General features: G+C 37.5%; 2 protein-coding genes across 2 annotated transcripts; one reads left to right on the top strand and one right to left on the bottom strand.

The window, feature by feature from the left end:
- Nucleotides 1-433: 433 nt before the first annotated feature.
- Nucleotides 434-2,480, bottom strand: LOC118267135 (mediator of RNA polymerase II transcription subunit 19). The gene is made up of 3 exons (XM_035580941.2): nt 2,178-2,480; nt 1,727-2,098; nt 434-1,463 (listed from the first exon to the last, which is right to left on the bottom strand). The coding sequence occupies exons 1-3, from the start codon at nt 2,356-2,358 to the stop codon at nt 1,303-1,305; spliced, it is 714 nt and encodes a 237-aa protein (XP_035436834.1). The 5' UTR covers nt 2,359-2,480; the 3' UTR covers nt 434-1,302.
- A 586-nt stretch (nt 2,481-3,066) lies between these two features.
- Nucleotides 3,067-9,087, top strand: LOC118267035 (uncharacterized). The gene is made up of 2 exons (XM_035580773.2): nt 3,067-3,414; nt 3,538-9,087. Exons 1-2 carry the CDS (start codon nt 3,364-3,366, stop codon nt 8,806-8,808), a joined length of 5,322 nt encoding a protein of 1,773 aa, XP_035436666.1. The 5' UTR covers nt 3,067-3,363; the 3' UTR covers nt 8,809-9,087.
- The last annotated feature ends 4,525 nt before the right edge of the window (nt 9,088-13,612 follow it).

Genomic DNA, 13,612 nt, shown 5'->3' with positions numbered 1-13,612 from the left:
AATTTCACTGCTCTATTATTAAAATTCTTCGACATCTGGTAGAAAATGTTAACAAACACCGGTAAATGGCTTTTGTTGTTTGTCAAAAACCCCACGCCGATTCACTGCTAAGTACAAGTACCCATGATATGGAATGAGGACAAAAGAAAGTTACAAATTGTTCAACACAGCTTACGAATTATAGACCGTTATTCGGTGTAAGTCTACCATAGGAGCCACGCGAGCGATTTCAAAAACATGTTCCCTATTACCAGCATCATTTAATTTTGTAATGTCTATAATTTGTACCATTTGCGTAAACGGTACTCAATAACCATTAATTATTTATTAACGTAATTAAGTGGCAATACTTTATCCCCATTAAATTAACACCATGCAGGGAGGGTTATTTATGTGGCAGAGTCCATGTGGCATTTAGTAATGAAACTTCATGTAACATTCTATCCAATTTATTAAATCTATGAAAGTGGTACTTCTTAAACATAAAATAAACAAATGATTTATGAATATTTACAATGAATCTTTGTTTCAAGAAATAAATGATACAAATTGAACAAAATGGTAAAATGGAATATTTTTACTGTGTGTAGGTAAATCACTTAATACTAATTTCATAAGAGTCAAGCCCAAAGAGATGACATGTTTATCTCTAAAATAGCTTGATCTAGTGTACTTACTATTTACACTAACTCATTCTGCCTAGCTAACAATTCTCATTTAATTTATCTAATGCAAGTAACATTTATAAAACAATAGTAATCACTCCTACTACCTCTACTATGAATAAACAGTGCACACGCGAAAATTATAGCTATCAGATTTAACCTCTCGCATATACAAGACAATAGAAAACACATTGTGTATCTGCATTACGGCATACCAAGGGTTAAGGAATATAAACAGCTTACTTTACCTGGCAACCAGTGCTTATGAAAGCAATCACGTTCCAATCATTTACATACAATTTACAATTTTCTTACAAATATTCCAAATTACTCCTTTATTTTGAGATTATTAAAAGAAACCAGTTGATCAAAGTGACTCTCGTCAACTATACAATGTTAGCAGAAAATGACATATTTGGCGAAATGATATTGGGAAAGTGACTCCCATAGTCCCATCAACTATACAATGTTAGCAGAAAATGACATATTTGGCGAAATGATATTGGGAACTGAAATACTAAGAGGAGAGATATATTTTGGTCGCAGCTTATTTATGAACTGAGTAATAAAATTACAGATTATATGGAGCAGTCTCTTTGGGCTCAATAGCTTCATCTTACTACTATGGTACAACAGGTTATGGTAGTGGGTGCTGGCTGGGAGTGAGACCTCCATGTTCCGGGCTGTGCTTCTGCTTTTTCCTCTTCTTTTCCTTTTTCCTTTTCTTGCGCTCTTTGTCATCATCATGGCGCTTCTGCTTTTTGTGTTTCTTCTCATATGTGTCTGGATTTGAGGAATCTGTTGATTGAGATTTAGTTATAGAAGATACATCATTAAGTCTAGTTGAATATCTATATCTATCATTGGGTAGAAACAAAAGTAATGAATTAGGTGTAATTCTTTTTACAAACCCAAATGAAATTAACCTTTCTACAATTATTTACTTTGTACTGTATAAAACTATTCTGAGGCAAAGTTATCATTGATATACTAATTATTATTCATTTAGATAAGGAAACAAAGTGTGAGTACAAACAATGTATGATACTGATATTGCTTACCCTGCAATGGTGTCTCTTGTCCGGACGGGACTCCATCCTTGTGCTTGTGTTTCTTGTGCTTAGTCTTGTGTCGCTTTGGTGGGGTTGCACTTACATATCTGTACTGTTCAGGCAGAGGGCCTGGATGCAGTCGGAATCCAGCTAGCTGAGCACTTGTAAGTGGCAACAGTTCTTTGCCACCTATTGGCCTCTTGGCTATTACTGAACCTAATGTACTATTGTCTTCCTGTCCAGGCCCATCAAGTATTCCAGGCAGATTAGGTAGAAATGAAGACAGTGATTCCTTAAGCTTTTTGCCATTAAATTTACTATAAGAGTGTTCGAGTCCATAATAAGCCATTAAATTAGTCGCTCCAGTGAGTTCACATTCTCCTGTAAATACATAGTCGTAATGATAAACGTTGCTTGTAAATAAACAACAAAATGATAACGTAGTAAAGTGAGTCCTTACCTGGAGGTTCTTTCATCAAATAGAATGGTCCACTATGCACTATTGAAGGGTTCTTGCCGAGTGAGATGGTAGTTTTGAGGGTTCCAGAGGAATCCTGACGAGACACCACTGGTGACCTCGCGCCTCGCGGCGACGACTTAGGGGAATACGGTTCTACTTTTCTAAACTGATCAGACATCATCTTGTATCTGCATTGTCTACATAAGAAACGTAAAAAAAGGAAAATCGCACTAAAAAAAAGATAAAAACTCGCACCCTCTGGTTCAACCAAGAGCTTCCTTGACAAATTAGCAAAAAATATCATAGAGTTAGGAACACTAGTGATGGAGATCTCTATAGTAAGTAACACATTTAGTCGATTAATTTAATATTTTTGAAATGTTGAAATAAACTACTTTTTAACCCAAGAAATTATGAATTTAAAAAAAATATAAGAGCCTACATTTCATAGAAACATTTTGATGATAATTTTTTACTTTTGCCTCTGTATTTGATGTGTTATATATTTATTAATATCTAAAGCACAAAAATAAAAGAAATTTTAGTCTTCAATATAAAAATTTGTTCCATATTCATGGCAAAAACTTGTTTTGGCTTCTTTAACATCGATTTTTAATTTAAGTCGATTAAAATTATTTCTGTTTCTGTTTCGATTGGCAATACTGACATGGTGAAAGTTACTAAAAAATTGAAAACATTTCGATTGAATTGTTTCAGCCTCACAATCTTAAGTTTATTGGTCCTATATGTAAAAAAACACGTAGATATATTTAATATGCATTAAAATATAATAACTAAATAAAATATTTGGCTGTCTATGGTAAAAAACCACGTGTTCATGATTAGCGCCATGCTTGGTCATAGAAGTTTAAAAAAAATAAATTTAAGAAGTAAAAATTTAGTCTATGGTACATGAATTAGCTTCTCGTAATACGCTACGATTTTCGATAATGTGTTTGGAAATAAACAATTTATTGTGGTTAATTTAATATTGTTTGTGTTCATTTGTGTTATATAAAACCTTAAAAATGTTTGTGAACTGTGATTTGAGTGGTACAAATAAAGAGCAACACTTTTGATATCACGATTCCTCGCTGTGCGGAGTGACGCCATTTTACGGGAATGATCAGCCCGCGGCTGCCTCATAGTAAGCCTGATGTAAGGATTGCTCTGATCAAACGGATGCATGGACACGAATCTATATTCTTGCACTCGTGCTGGACGGACGAATTCCGAGGTAAAGATCATATATTTATATTATTGTTGTTACGATGATAATTCAAATCATGTTTCGATTTCCTCTTGTTTGAGCGTCTTTTGTTTCCTAGTAGTCATAAGCACGTGTTAATTTTTTTTCCAGAAAACTATGGAAGATGGTAATATTGTCAATACGAAAGACGATAAATGCTCAGCAGCGTCATTGACAAACTTGTACGGCGAACGGCCAGTGAAATTTACCGCAAATGGACATGAATTCGTTGGCGAGCAGTCTAGTCCGCCAGATGAGCAGTACGAGCAGCGTCGGCAGTCTACCGAGTCTACTTCATACGACGACAAATGCAAAAGACGAATCAATCCTCTTCGAATACACCTTGGAAAAAGGCCATTTGTTGATAACTCTCTTCAATATTACAGCACAAGTAAGAAAAGAAAGTCTTCAAATAAAGCTTGTGACAGTAGCACACCAGCCAATTCAGTGCCCAGAGTGCCCAAACTTATTCCTAAGCACTTAGACCGTAGTCAATTTCACAATGTTCCCTCACAGTCAGAGACTGATGCTATTAGTGAACGTGACAAACCCGTGCCTCGGCTTGTGCCTAAAAGCCAGTTGCTACAGTTCAAAAAGAGTAAAACAGAAAAGAAACCCCAGCTAAAGGAATATGCACAAAGCTTGGGCTTGCAACCTATGGTAAAGTTTAAATGCCGTAAATGCTGTTCTATGTCATTTAAAACTCTGGCCATGTTGAAAGAACATCAATTAGTATGTCGGGCACAAGCAAAAGAACCTGCGTTAAGCCCTGAGGCAGCTCCTTGTCCAGAACCAAATGCAAGTGGGCCGTCTAGAGTTACTAGGAAATTGTACTTGTGCTCTGCATGTGGACATTATTATGAAAATTGGAATCTCTTTCTGCACATGAAAGAAGTACACAACAGACATATTTGTTTATTTTGTTTGGGTATGTTTTCTAAAGCAGAGAAGCTCTCCTCACACCTTTCAAATAAACACAATGTCAAAGAGTTTAATTATGAGAGTAAAGAGGAATTCTTCAATGTTTTTAGTGGAACCTTATATTTGATGTGCTGTGCATGTGATGAAATTTGTAGTGAAAAAGATGACTTTTTCAACCATGATTGTAATAATGTTATACCAAGACCCGTGCCTATTCTTGTTAGCAAAGCAGTTAAAACTAATAGTGTAAAGAATGTCAAAAGCTTCAATGAAGTGTCAACCAATGGACCAACAAGTTTAACAAAAGAGTCAATAAAACCAATTTGTGATCGAAGAGATATCATTGATGGAAAACCTGAAACAGTCACATCACAAACACATAAATCTGCAGCTATAATGCCTGACACAAGCAGCGCTAGTGAACCTGTAATTAGTGATACTAGTATTACCTCTGACTGTTCACTACTTACTAGTAAAGATAACGCTATTGATTCAGGAATGGAACTTGAAAACTCAGACTCAAAGCCTGTTTCAAGTCCAATACACCAAAATCACTTCAGCCCTGATCAAAACAAACATATGCTTTCCAATGGAGATGATAATTTAGAACATTCAGATGAAAGTGATTCACCAACCTCTGATGAAATTAATGAAGTAATTCGAGAGCCTACACCTGTTCAAATCGATGAAGCAGTTTGTACTCCTGTAGAAAAGGAGAAAGAATGTGGCATAAAATTAAAATTAAGTTTAAATAATGCAAACTCTCCTGTTATAATAAATTCCACAGTAGACCCCACCATTGGACAACAGAAAGTACATAAACCACCATCTAGAGTGAGACGGCCACCAAAGCGTTATGAAAAAGATGTAAATGTGGATCCTCCAGTACTGCCTCCCAAAACACAGTCAATAAAAATGACAATTTGTGATAGAGCTGATAGCCCATTTGTAAAGACAACCATATTTGAAAATAATAAAGAAACTACACTAAAAACACTTCTAAATAACAACTTTGAAACTTCATCTAAAACTCCTGAAATGAAGATAGAGAACACTGTTAAAACTACAATTTATGATAACAAATTAGAAGAAATTAATACAATGAACAGGGTACCCAAATTAACAGTGAGAGTTCCTAAAGAACTGTTGGATAAAGATTCATCTAGTGATTATTCTTCTGACAGTGATGTAAGTGATAAACTGACAGTAGATGAAAATAAACCTATTAGTGAAGAAACACAGGATAAAATTAAAGAGGAGCCAGTGATTCAACCTCCACCCATTGAACCTCTGACACCACCTGCTGAGGTCAAGCTTGAAGAACCTTTACAAGTAGATGAAGATATTCAGGTGGATGTTGAAAAGGATGATATCAAGTTGAAGCCAGAAATAGGTCAGGAATTGGACCAAGATCCACCTGTAGAACCTACCATAGAAGAGCCAACTATCCCTGTCACACAACTTGCTCTTGACCGGCCTCTGGATAAATATCCTCTAAAAGATCTTTTAAAAGTGTTCCTATCATCTACCATATATAACTGTATATATTGCAATCATGTGCGCAAGATTGCAGTAAACTGTGAACAACTTGCTTTACATATGGTGGCCCAACACCGTTTTGCAGCAACGGTAGACAGCATCACTGCAGAGGAGCTAATGCCTGAAACTATCACTGCTAAATTGAAGTCAGGTGCTCCTGAACTAAATATGGTCTACATAAATTTAGACTCTTATGACAGTGTAGAAAAGTGTGATGATGTTCAGTATGATTATATGTTTGAATGTTTTCAATGTTATTTCAAAACTGCTGTACACAAAGATCTCTATTTACATAATCGTAAAATGCATCAAAAAACTATTTTACTGTGTGTAATGTGTAAATCTAATTTTTATAGTTATAGTGAATTAATTTGTCATTTATGCCCTGGAACATATGATTCTGAGTATGAAGTTAAGTTTAGATGTTGTTTGTGCAATGTAGATGCCATCCCGTCACCATTCAGATTAATGGTACACCTGCGCAAGATTCACCACACATGTGATGTCTGTTTGGAACTTTGTCACAATCAAGCTCGCCTCTCCAATCACGTGTGGAAACATAAATTGCATCATTTGTGCTATCGATGTGGCATTGCTTATAGGAATAAGCCAGACATAACCAATCACTTATTTTGGAAACATGGCACCGAAAGTGTTTTGTGTAAAAGATGTTTACAGAAGAAATGGCCCCATGTCTATCATTTCTGCACACCTCCAGCCGTATTTGTTTGTGAGGAATGTAGTCTACAATTTACAAAAGCAGTATATTTAAAAGTCCACAAACGTTTTCACTCTAATGAGTTTCCCCATGTGTGTACGGAAGAAGGCTGTACTGAAAAGTTTGTTTCTAAAAAACTTCTTAACAAACATTTAGATGAACACATGAAGAAATCATTAATAGAAAACTTTAATGAAATTAAGCCCAACATGTTAACTGATGTATTACCAGATTCATCAAAAGAACCAATCCCTATAATTGATTTGGTAGATACCAAACCAAACGACGAAGCTAGCACTTCCGATGTTAAAGCTGAATTGGGGACTGAACAGCTTACTAAGAAAGAAAAGAAAAAGAAGTTAAAAGATAAGGATGCTCTTTTGCTTGATGTGAATTTACCAGCATTAAACCTTTCTGAGAGTGACAGCAGTGATGAGTCAGATAGTGGTTTTCCATCAAAGGTCAAAGATGAAAAACTTGTAGACAATGTAAAGCAAGAGGAAGACTCTAAGTTAGAATCAACTGAAACAAATCACAATGATATGGATATTATGCCTAAGACTGAAGAAAAAACAGAGGCCACTGACGAAAAACATAATGAGCAGCAAGTGTTAGACATATGGGATAACTTTAAAAAATATCAAGCAAAAGTTGAAAAGACTAAAGAGAAAACTCCTCCACTGGTACCAATCAGAAAACATGTATGTGAGTCAGATCATGATTATTGTTTGGTACCTACGGATATGAATGGAGATGATGATTTATTTACTAGTGATACTAAAAAGAAAAATAAAAGGTCTCCCAAGAAGCAACGTGGTGACTTGTCGTCCTCTAGTAGCAGCAGCAGTGATTCTGATTCCAGCTGTTCTTGTGGCTCTAATTGTAGTTGTTCGTCTAGTAGCGGTTCTTCATCGTCAAGCTCGTCGGATTCTGATTCTTCGGATGATTCCATAAACGAGAAGGAGAAGGAGAAGAAAAAGACGAAGCGTCTTAAAAAGACTCTACCCAATAGACGAGTTAGTACTGGTTCTAATGTTGACGTGATGGGTATGTCTGAAACACCGATATTGGTTCCTGAAAAAACAGAGCCTCCTATTGCGGAAACAGATCTGGAGACTGATGAGAGTGAAACAGATGAAGAGTTCTATGATGAGCATCCGCAACGAATAGCCAACAAGTTGAACGAAGAGAAACGTAATCAGTTGATAAACTTATCATCTGTGGCACCTTCAGATACTGGTTCTCTTTCTGCTGAAACCAGCCGCCCTACCACTCCTATTAAAGAAGAAGAGAAAGAAGTAAAAGAAGTTAAAGAGGAACCTGAAGTGAAAGTGAAGTCAGCCAGCAGTAAGAAGAAGAGCAAGAAGAAGAAGAAATCTAAAAATTCCAAAAAGCATGGGCCCATTAAAATCAACATTCCTAAAGATGTCATAGCTAAACCTGAAATAGAGCCACCACCGCCTTTAATTCCTAATAAAATAACAATATCTTTACAATCTAACACAGTACAAATCCCTGAGGCTCCAAAACCAAGCCCCGTAGTAACGGAAGTGACGTCTTCGGCAAGTTCAGCCGAAAATAAACGAGCTTCGAAAAGAAGAAGAGTCCCTAATAAATTTTATGGATACTCTAGTGATGAGGAAGCGCCGCAGACTCCAGTCGCGGCATTGAAACCGCAGCAACCACCGAAATTAGAATGGCGTAAGGAAGATTTGCCTTCGCCAGTGACACACAAGGCGAAGAAGGAAGTACCATCAACAGTGATTCCTAGCAGATTGTACAACTACACAGACCCTATTAGGTTGACCGCTCCTATCCCAGATCCTGAACCGCCGCGTATCTTAATGAATTCTGAGTCTATGGAATCTAGCGACTCAGATTCGAGTGAAGAAGGCAACTTGGAAATATTCCAGCCTAACAGCCAGAGCTTGGTGCCGCCACCACCGACTTATTTGAACTCTGGCACTTCGAGCTTGCCTTATGCCTTCCAGCGGCCTGCCATGCGAGAGGCTCGGGAGGGTGAAAGCGTATACTGCTACTGTCGCTGTCCGTATGATGAGGTGTCGGAGATGATCGCCTGCGACGCCGAAGGCTGTCCAATTGAATGGTTTCATTTCGAATGTGTCGGTATCATGGTACCGCCTAAAGGCAAATGGTACTGTCCTGAATGTAGGAAAAATCAAAGTTGTGCCGGTTACAGATAATTCTAATTAAATTGTAAGTGTATATAACGCTGTATTGTTAATATATCTGTATATAACTTATTGACGATTGTAGATAATTTAGGCTTTACCTGTATATCTGTAGGTAGTTTCTGTAAGTTTTAGGTTATTAGGTCTGAAAAAAATGTATCATTGTTATAAAAAGTACACGTTATGCTTGATATGATACCGGCTGTGCAGCCACATCTGTAACCTGGCAAATTGTTAATGTCATTAACCTACTACAGCAAACGGAAATATAAATCCGATTTTTGATACCAATTACGAAAGTTTTATTTCCTCCACAACCATTTTCCTTCTTTCTTCCTCTGTCAGTCTAGTAACTTGTTAAGTATATTTGCTATGCTCATGGCAAACATGAACACCCGCAACACCTGAGGAGTTACAAATACTTTGCTGGCTTTTTAGAAATTGGGGATAGGGTGGGCTAATACCTCCAGTATCCTCGCTTACACGGCGAAACAACGCAATTTGTATCACACCGACTTTCTATAAGATCATAGTATCACTAGTCGAGCCAAGAGACCCTGTACAACTGGCAAAGATCATGTACGGGAATCTAATTCTTTAAAAGTTTCACACGGGACGAGTCGCGTGCGACTAAGAATCTTTAAATTCAGGTGGGGTGGCATTACAGTCCGCCTGTGAAACTGTACTAAATGTTAAATTTAACCTAGCTCGTTGAAAAAACTAAACTCATATAAATCCTAATTTTAACTTCTATAGAAAAAAATTACGAGGACTACCTCCTTAGTGGTTCACACATGATACAATTATGGTATGAATTAGATCTTGCGTCACACAGACAGACAGTGACAAGCAGTCAAACATACAGTTTGCATGTTTCACTCGCAAAAAATTTTAGCAACAATTATTACCATTATAAAGTTGTAAAAAAATGGATTTTAGTCATTTGTGCCCTCATAAAGATCACTGCAGCAAGTATGGTAAGATTTATTGTTTATCATCGTCTTTCCTATTTGAATATGAAATGGTTTATAATATTAAAGTCTCGGTTTAAGCATCAGAGCCGTGTTATCCCTAAAACAAACTAGGCAGGTGCCTAGTGCGAAGGTTATAGAGGGGCGCCGCGAGACAGGGGTACCCAACTGCCCATACAGTGGCGCCGGCGCCTATGAGGTGCTTGCCTAGGGCGTTCTCTAGGTTTATTTATTCCGCCTCTGGTAGGCATAGAGATGTAGGCGATATAGGTTTTTGTAACGTCAACTTTTTACCAATTGTATAGGTAGGTACCCTAATCCTAGTTTGCGAGACTGTGTGTACAATATATACAAAGGTACCCGAATTTAATAATTTAAGTACCTAAATAATTTTTTTTTAGATAGGTAAAATTAGACCCTTCTTGAATAATAGTTATTATATTTTGAAAACTTATGAAATGTAATAGTGGGGACATGTATGTAGGTCGCTTATCGAAACATATTAATTAGGTACTCGCAATTATCGTTGTAGGTATTTAGTGTAATGTTTCCTCGTCTGAAATTCCCATTAAATTGATTAATGATAGTGATTTTGGTATATTATGTTACGAAGAAGTAGGTACATTGGTATCTCTTAATAGGTTGGTACCTAGATAAGTACTTTTAAAAGTACAGGTCTTAAAGAGAGTGAAACCAAAGCAAGTAAATAGCTATACACCAACTAAATAAATAAATTGCATCAATTCGATAACTCGACTCTTATAATGTCCCTACAAAGAAGTCTTCAATTCAAATCAATTTACGTAATTACACTTCGTTGACCTGCCCCTGCCTGGGAGTGTGTCGAGAGCGAGCAGCGCACGGGCATTGTCACTGGCAGGAAATATAACTGCAATGCATCTGAATAAATAACACAATATCATCATTCTACTCCTGTTTGAAGAAATGTTTCCAAACTTTAATGAGATCTGATTATAGGTTACAAGCTATTTAATTTGTTGTATCTCACAGTGTACATTTTTTTGGCCCAGCTAGGTGATAAAATATGAAATTGTAGGTAATGGAGTTGGTCGGTGAAAGCTAAATCTACATAGATGGCGCCAGCATAGATGGAACAACACATGTGTTAATTATTTATAACATAAAAACCTTTGTGGGCGCGATTCATCGCTCTTGTAACTGTGAATATCTATGGATTTATTAACTTAGCATTATGTATGCCATCTGGCGGATCACAGAATTGAAAAAAACGTGATACTTATTTACGTGGAAAGTTGATCGAAAGGTAATTAGTTTTCAGTGATTCGTTAATATTTTAGATAAAATTCTCCAGACGTATCGTAGACGTACCTTTCAATCAAAGCTGGCGAATTTTTTTATGTTAGGGAACGTCATGAATGTACCTACTCTAATGCATTTTACTACAACACAGGGCGTCATTTAAACGCATAACGCATTAAAATAGTTAACACATAGAAAATATCCAAGGTAATGGGTCCATCGCTGCTAGCGCCACTTTGACAGTTACCAACCCCATTTAACAATTTGTTATCTCATAGTAAGGGCCTATGCACACCACGTTTTTTAAACGCGCGCTTTTCTAGTGCAGAGCAGTTTGTTGTTTGTTGTCGTATCGATACAAACGCGCGTCGCCGGCGCGTTTTACTCCTGCAGAGCAGTTTGTTGTCGTTTGTATCGATACAAACGCGCGGCACCAGCGCGTGTGTTATGCAAAGGTCTACAGGCTGCGTCTAACTTGCGTGCGTATCGCGTCTGTATCGCTACAAACGCGTGTCGACGGCGCGTTTAAAAAACGTAGTGTGCATAAGCTCTAACTTTTCTATGATTCAAGGAACAGAAGTGGTCCTATTTAGACATGACATCCAGTTATCACCAGTTCATATTTATTACTTCAATTGTTATAAGGGTCGGTTTTGAACTCGACTCTCTTCGAAAACGAGAATCATCGCGATCTACTGTTAGATGTAGGTACCTACCGTATCGAGCGGCCGATACAAATCTTCCACTATGAATAATCACAATCTATCAACTGCTTGTACTTAAGTGACGTTGCATGTTCATAGTGTTTTTTTAACGACAAAGATGACATACTGTAGAGTAGGTACCTAAGCGTTTTTATCCTTTTGTTGCAGCCCGCTCTATTAGGACTATTAACGATACAGACTAAGTTAAGTCTGTATTAGGAAACGACTAGTTTTAAATGTCACAGTTTACATTTAGGTAATTGATATGACACAATGATTTTAGGATATCCCCACCTAAATATGATTTTTCGATACCTAGGTAGGTAATTATGTATAATAGGTACCGTAACATTTAAGCGACTGTTAGATAGATATCTAATTAGTCATTTGCCTATAACAAGATCTCTTCTTTCCTATTTTTTATTAATGAAATTGAGCCCATCTCAGATAATAATATGTACCAATCGCATTTTTCTGCCATGTTTAATTACTAGTTTCATACTTGATTTTGGCCTGAAAAATCTAAGTTTTTAATTTAATTTATTGAAATGTTCGGTATTATAGACATGGCGTAGATATGCTTCGCTTCACACATTTTGCCTTATTGGTATTTCCATTATGTATACTTAGCATTCAATTAAATAGTTTTCGGCAAGAATACAATGTGACTCCCCGTGGTATAGGCGATAGCAAATGCACAGCGAGATTGACAAGGTGATAGCGTTTTGCGATTCACCAACAATCCGAGTCGCACGCTGCTAACTTACACAATGAACCTGGTACGGGGTAATCCCGCTACAGTAAAGAATCTGACACTTTTTGGCGGGAAATGTCATGCCTATTTCCAATACTTAGTTTCAGTTATAGGTGAGACGACCAACGGCAGTTTCTTAACGATAAACACGCAGACCTGTGTCTTAGTAGGGTTAAACTGGACCAGATAAAGTTCACCCCAATCTGAGATTCTCCGCAAAGAAGTCTCGATTTCAGACACAAGTCTGTTTCGGTTCTCGTCGACGTTTTCCTAAGAAATGTTAGCGCGGCCGGTATAGGCATCACCTGTACTGTCATCCGCATAACAATGAATGCCGCTGATTTGCAACATATCATTGATATGGAGGAGGAACAAGGTAGGTGATAGCACGGGACACCTGCATTTACAGACAGAGAATCGGAGCATTCCCCGTCGACAACGACCTTAATGCTTCTGTCTGCAAGGAAGCAGTAGACCCATTTGCACAATTTCTCGGGAAGCCCATAGGAAGAAAGCTTCGAAAGAAGCGCTTTATGCCAAACCCGGGCGAAGGCTTTCGCCACGTCCAAGCTAACTACCAACGCTTTCCCCTTAGATTCGATCGCCTGTGCCCAACGGTGTGTCAGGTAGACCAGAAGATCCCCAGCCCGTAAGCCCCTTTACGAAAACCGTATTGCTGGTCACTGAGTAGCTGGTGATCCTCTAGGTACCACAAGAGCTGACAGTTGATAATGGACTCGAGAAGAGGGAAGTTATGGATATCGGTCTGTAGTTGGACGGATTTGTTCTATCGCCTTTTTTAGGGATCGGAAGCGAAAAAAATATAAAATGGTTGAAATATTTACAAAATATTTTTATTATTTATTGTTTAATTTTGCCGCCCCCTAAAAAGTGCCGCCCGAAATCCGCCCCCGCCGCCCCCACTACGCTACGCCACTGGTAAGGAGCCTCGTGCTGCATAATAGGCTTGCTCCTTACTCCCTATTGATTATATGGTTCAATGATACTAAATACAATGGTATTGATGAGAAATGAGCTTGTTATTGTATTTTTATACCTTTATATCAACATGTATATTTTACGTTACCTCTGTTATAATAAAATTG

The sequence above is a fragment of the Spodoptera frugiperda genome, chromosome 23 (assembly GCF_023101765.2).
Source record: "Spodoptera frugiperda isolate SF20-4 chromosome 23, AGI-APGP_CSIRO_Sfru_2.0, whole genome shotgun sequence".
Classification (NCBI taxonomy): Eukaryota; Metazoa; Arthropoda; class Insecta; order Lepidoptera; family Noctuidae; genus Spodoptera; species Spodoptera frugiperda.
The sequence above is the reverse complement of the archived record's forward strand: the minus strand, read 5'-3'. Positions and strand labels throughout refer to the sequence as shown.

Coding starts and splice junctions, on each gene's coding strand:
- LOC118267135 (XM_035580941.2), bottom strand. CDS start 2,358: ATGATGTCTGATCAGTTTAGAAAAGTAGAACCGTATTCCCCTAAGTCG. Junction 2,099..2,177: donor TTTGATGAAAGAACCTCCAG/GTAAGGACTCAC, acceptor ATGTATTTACAG/GAGAATGTGAACTCACTGGA. Junction 1,464..1,726: donor ACAAGAGACACCATTGCAGG/GTAAGCAATATC, acceptor CTCAATCAACAG/ATTCCTCAAATCCAGACACA.
- LOC118267035 (XM_035580773.2), top strand. CDS start 3,364: ATGGACACGAATCTATATTCTTGCACTCGTGCTGGACGGACGAATTCC. Junction 3,415..3,537: donor CTGGACGGACGAATTCCGAG/GTAAAGATCATA, acceptor TTTTTTTTCCAG/AAAACTATGGAAGATGGTAA.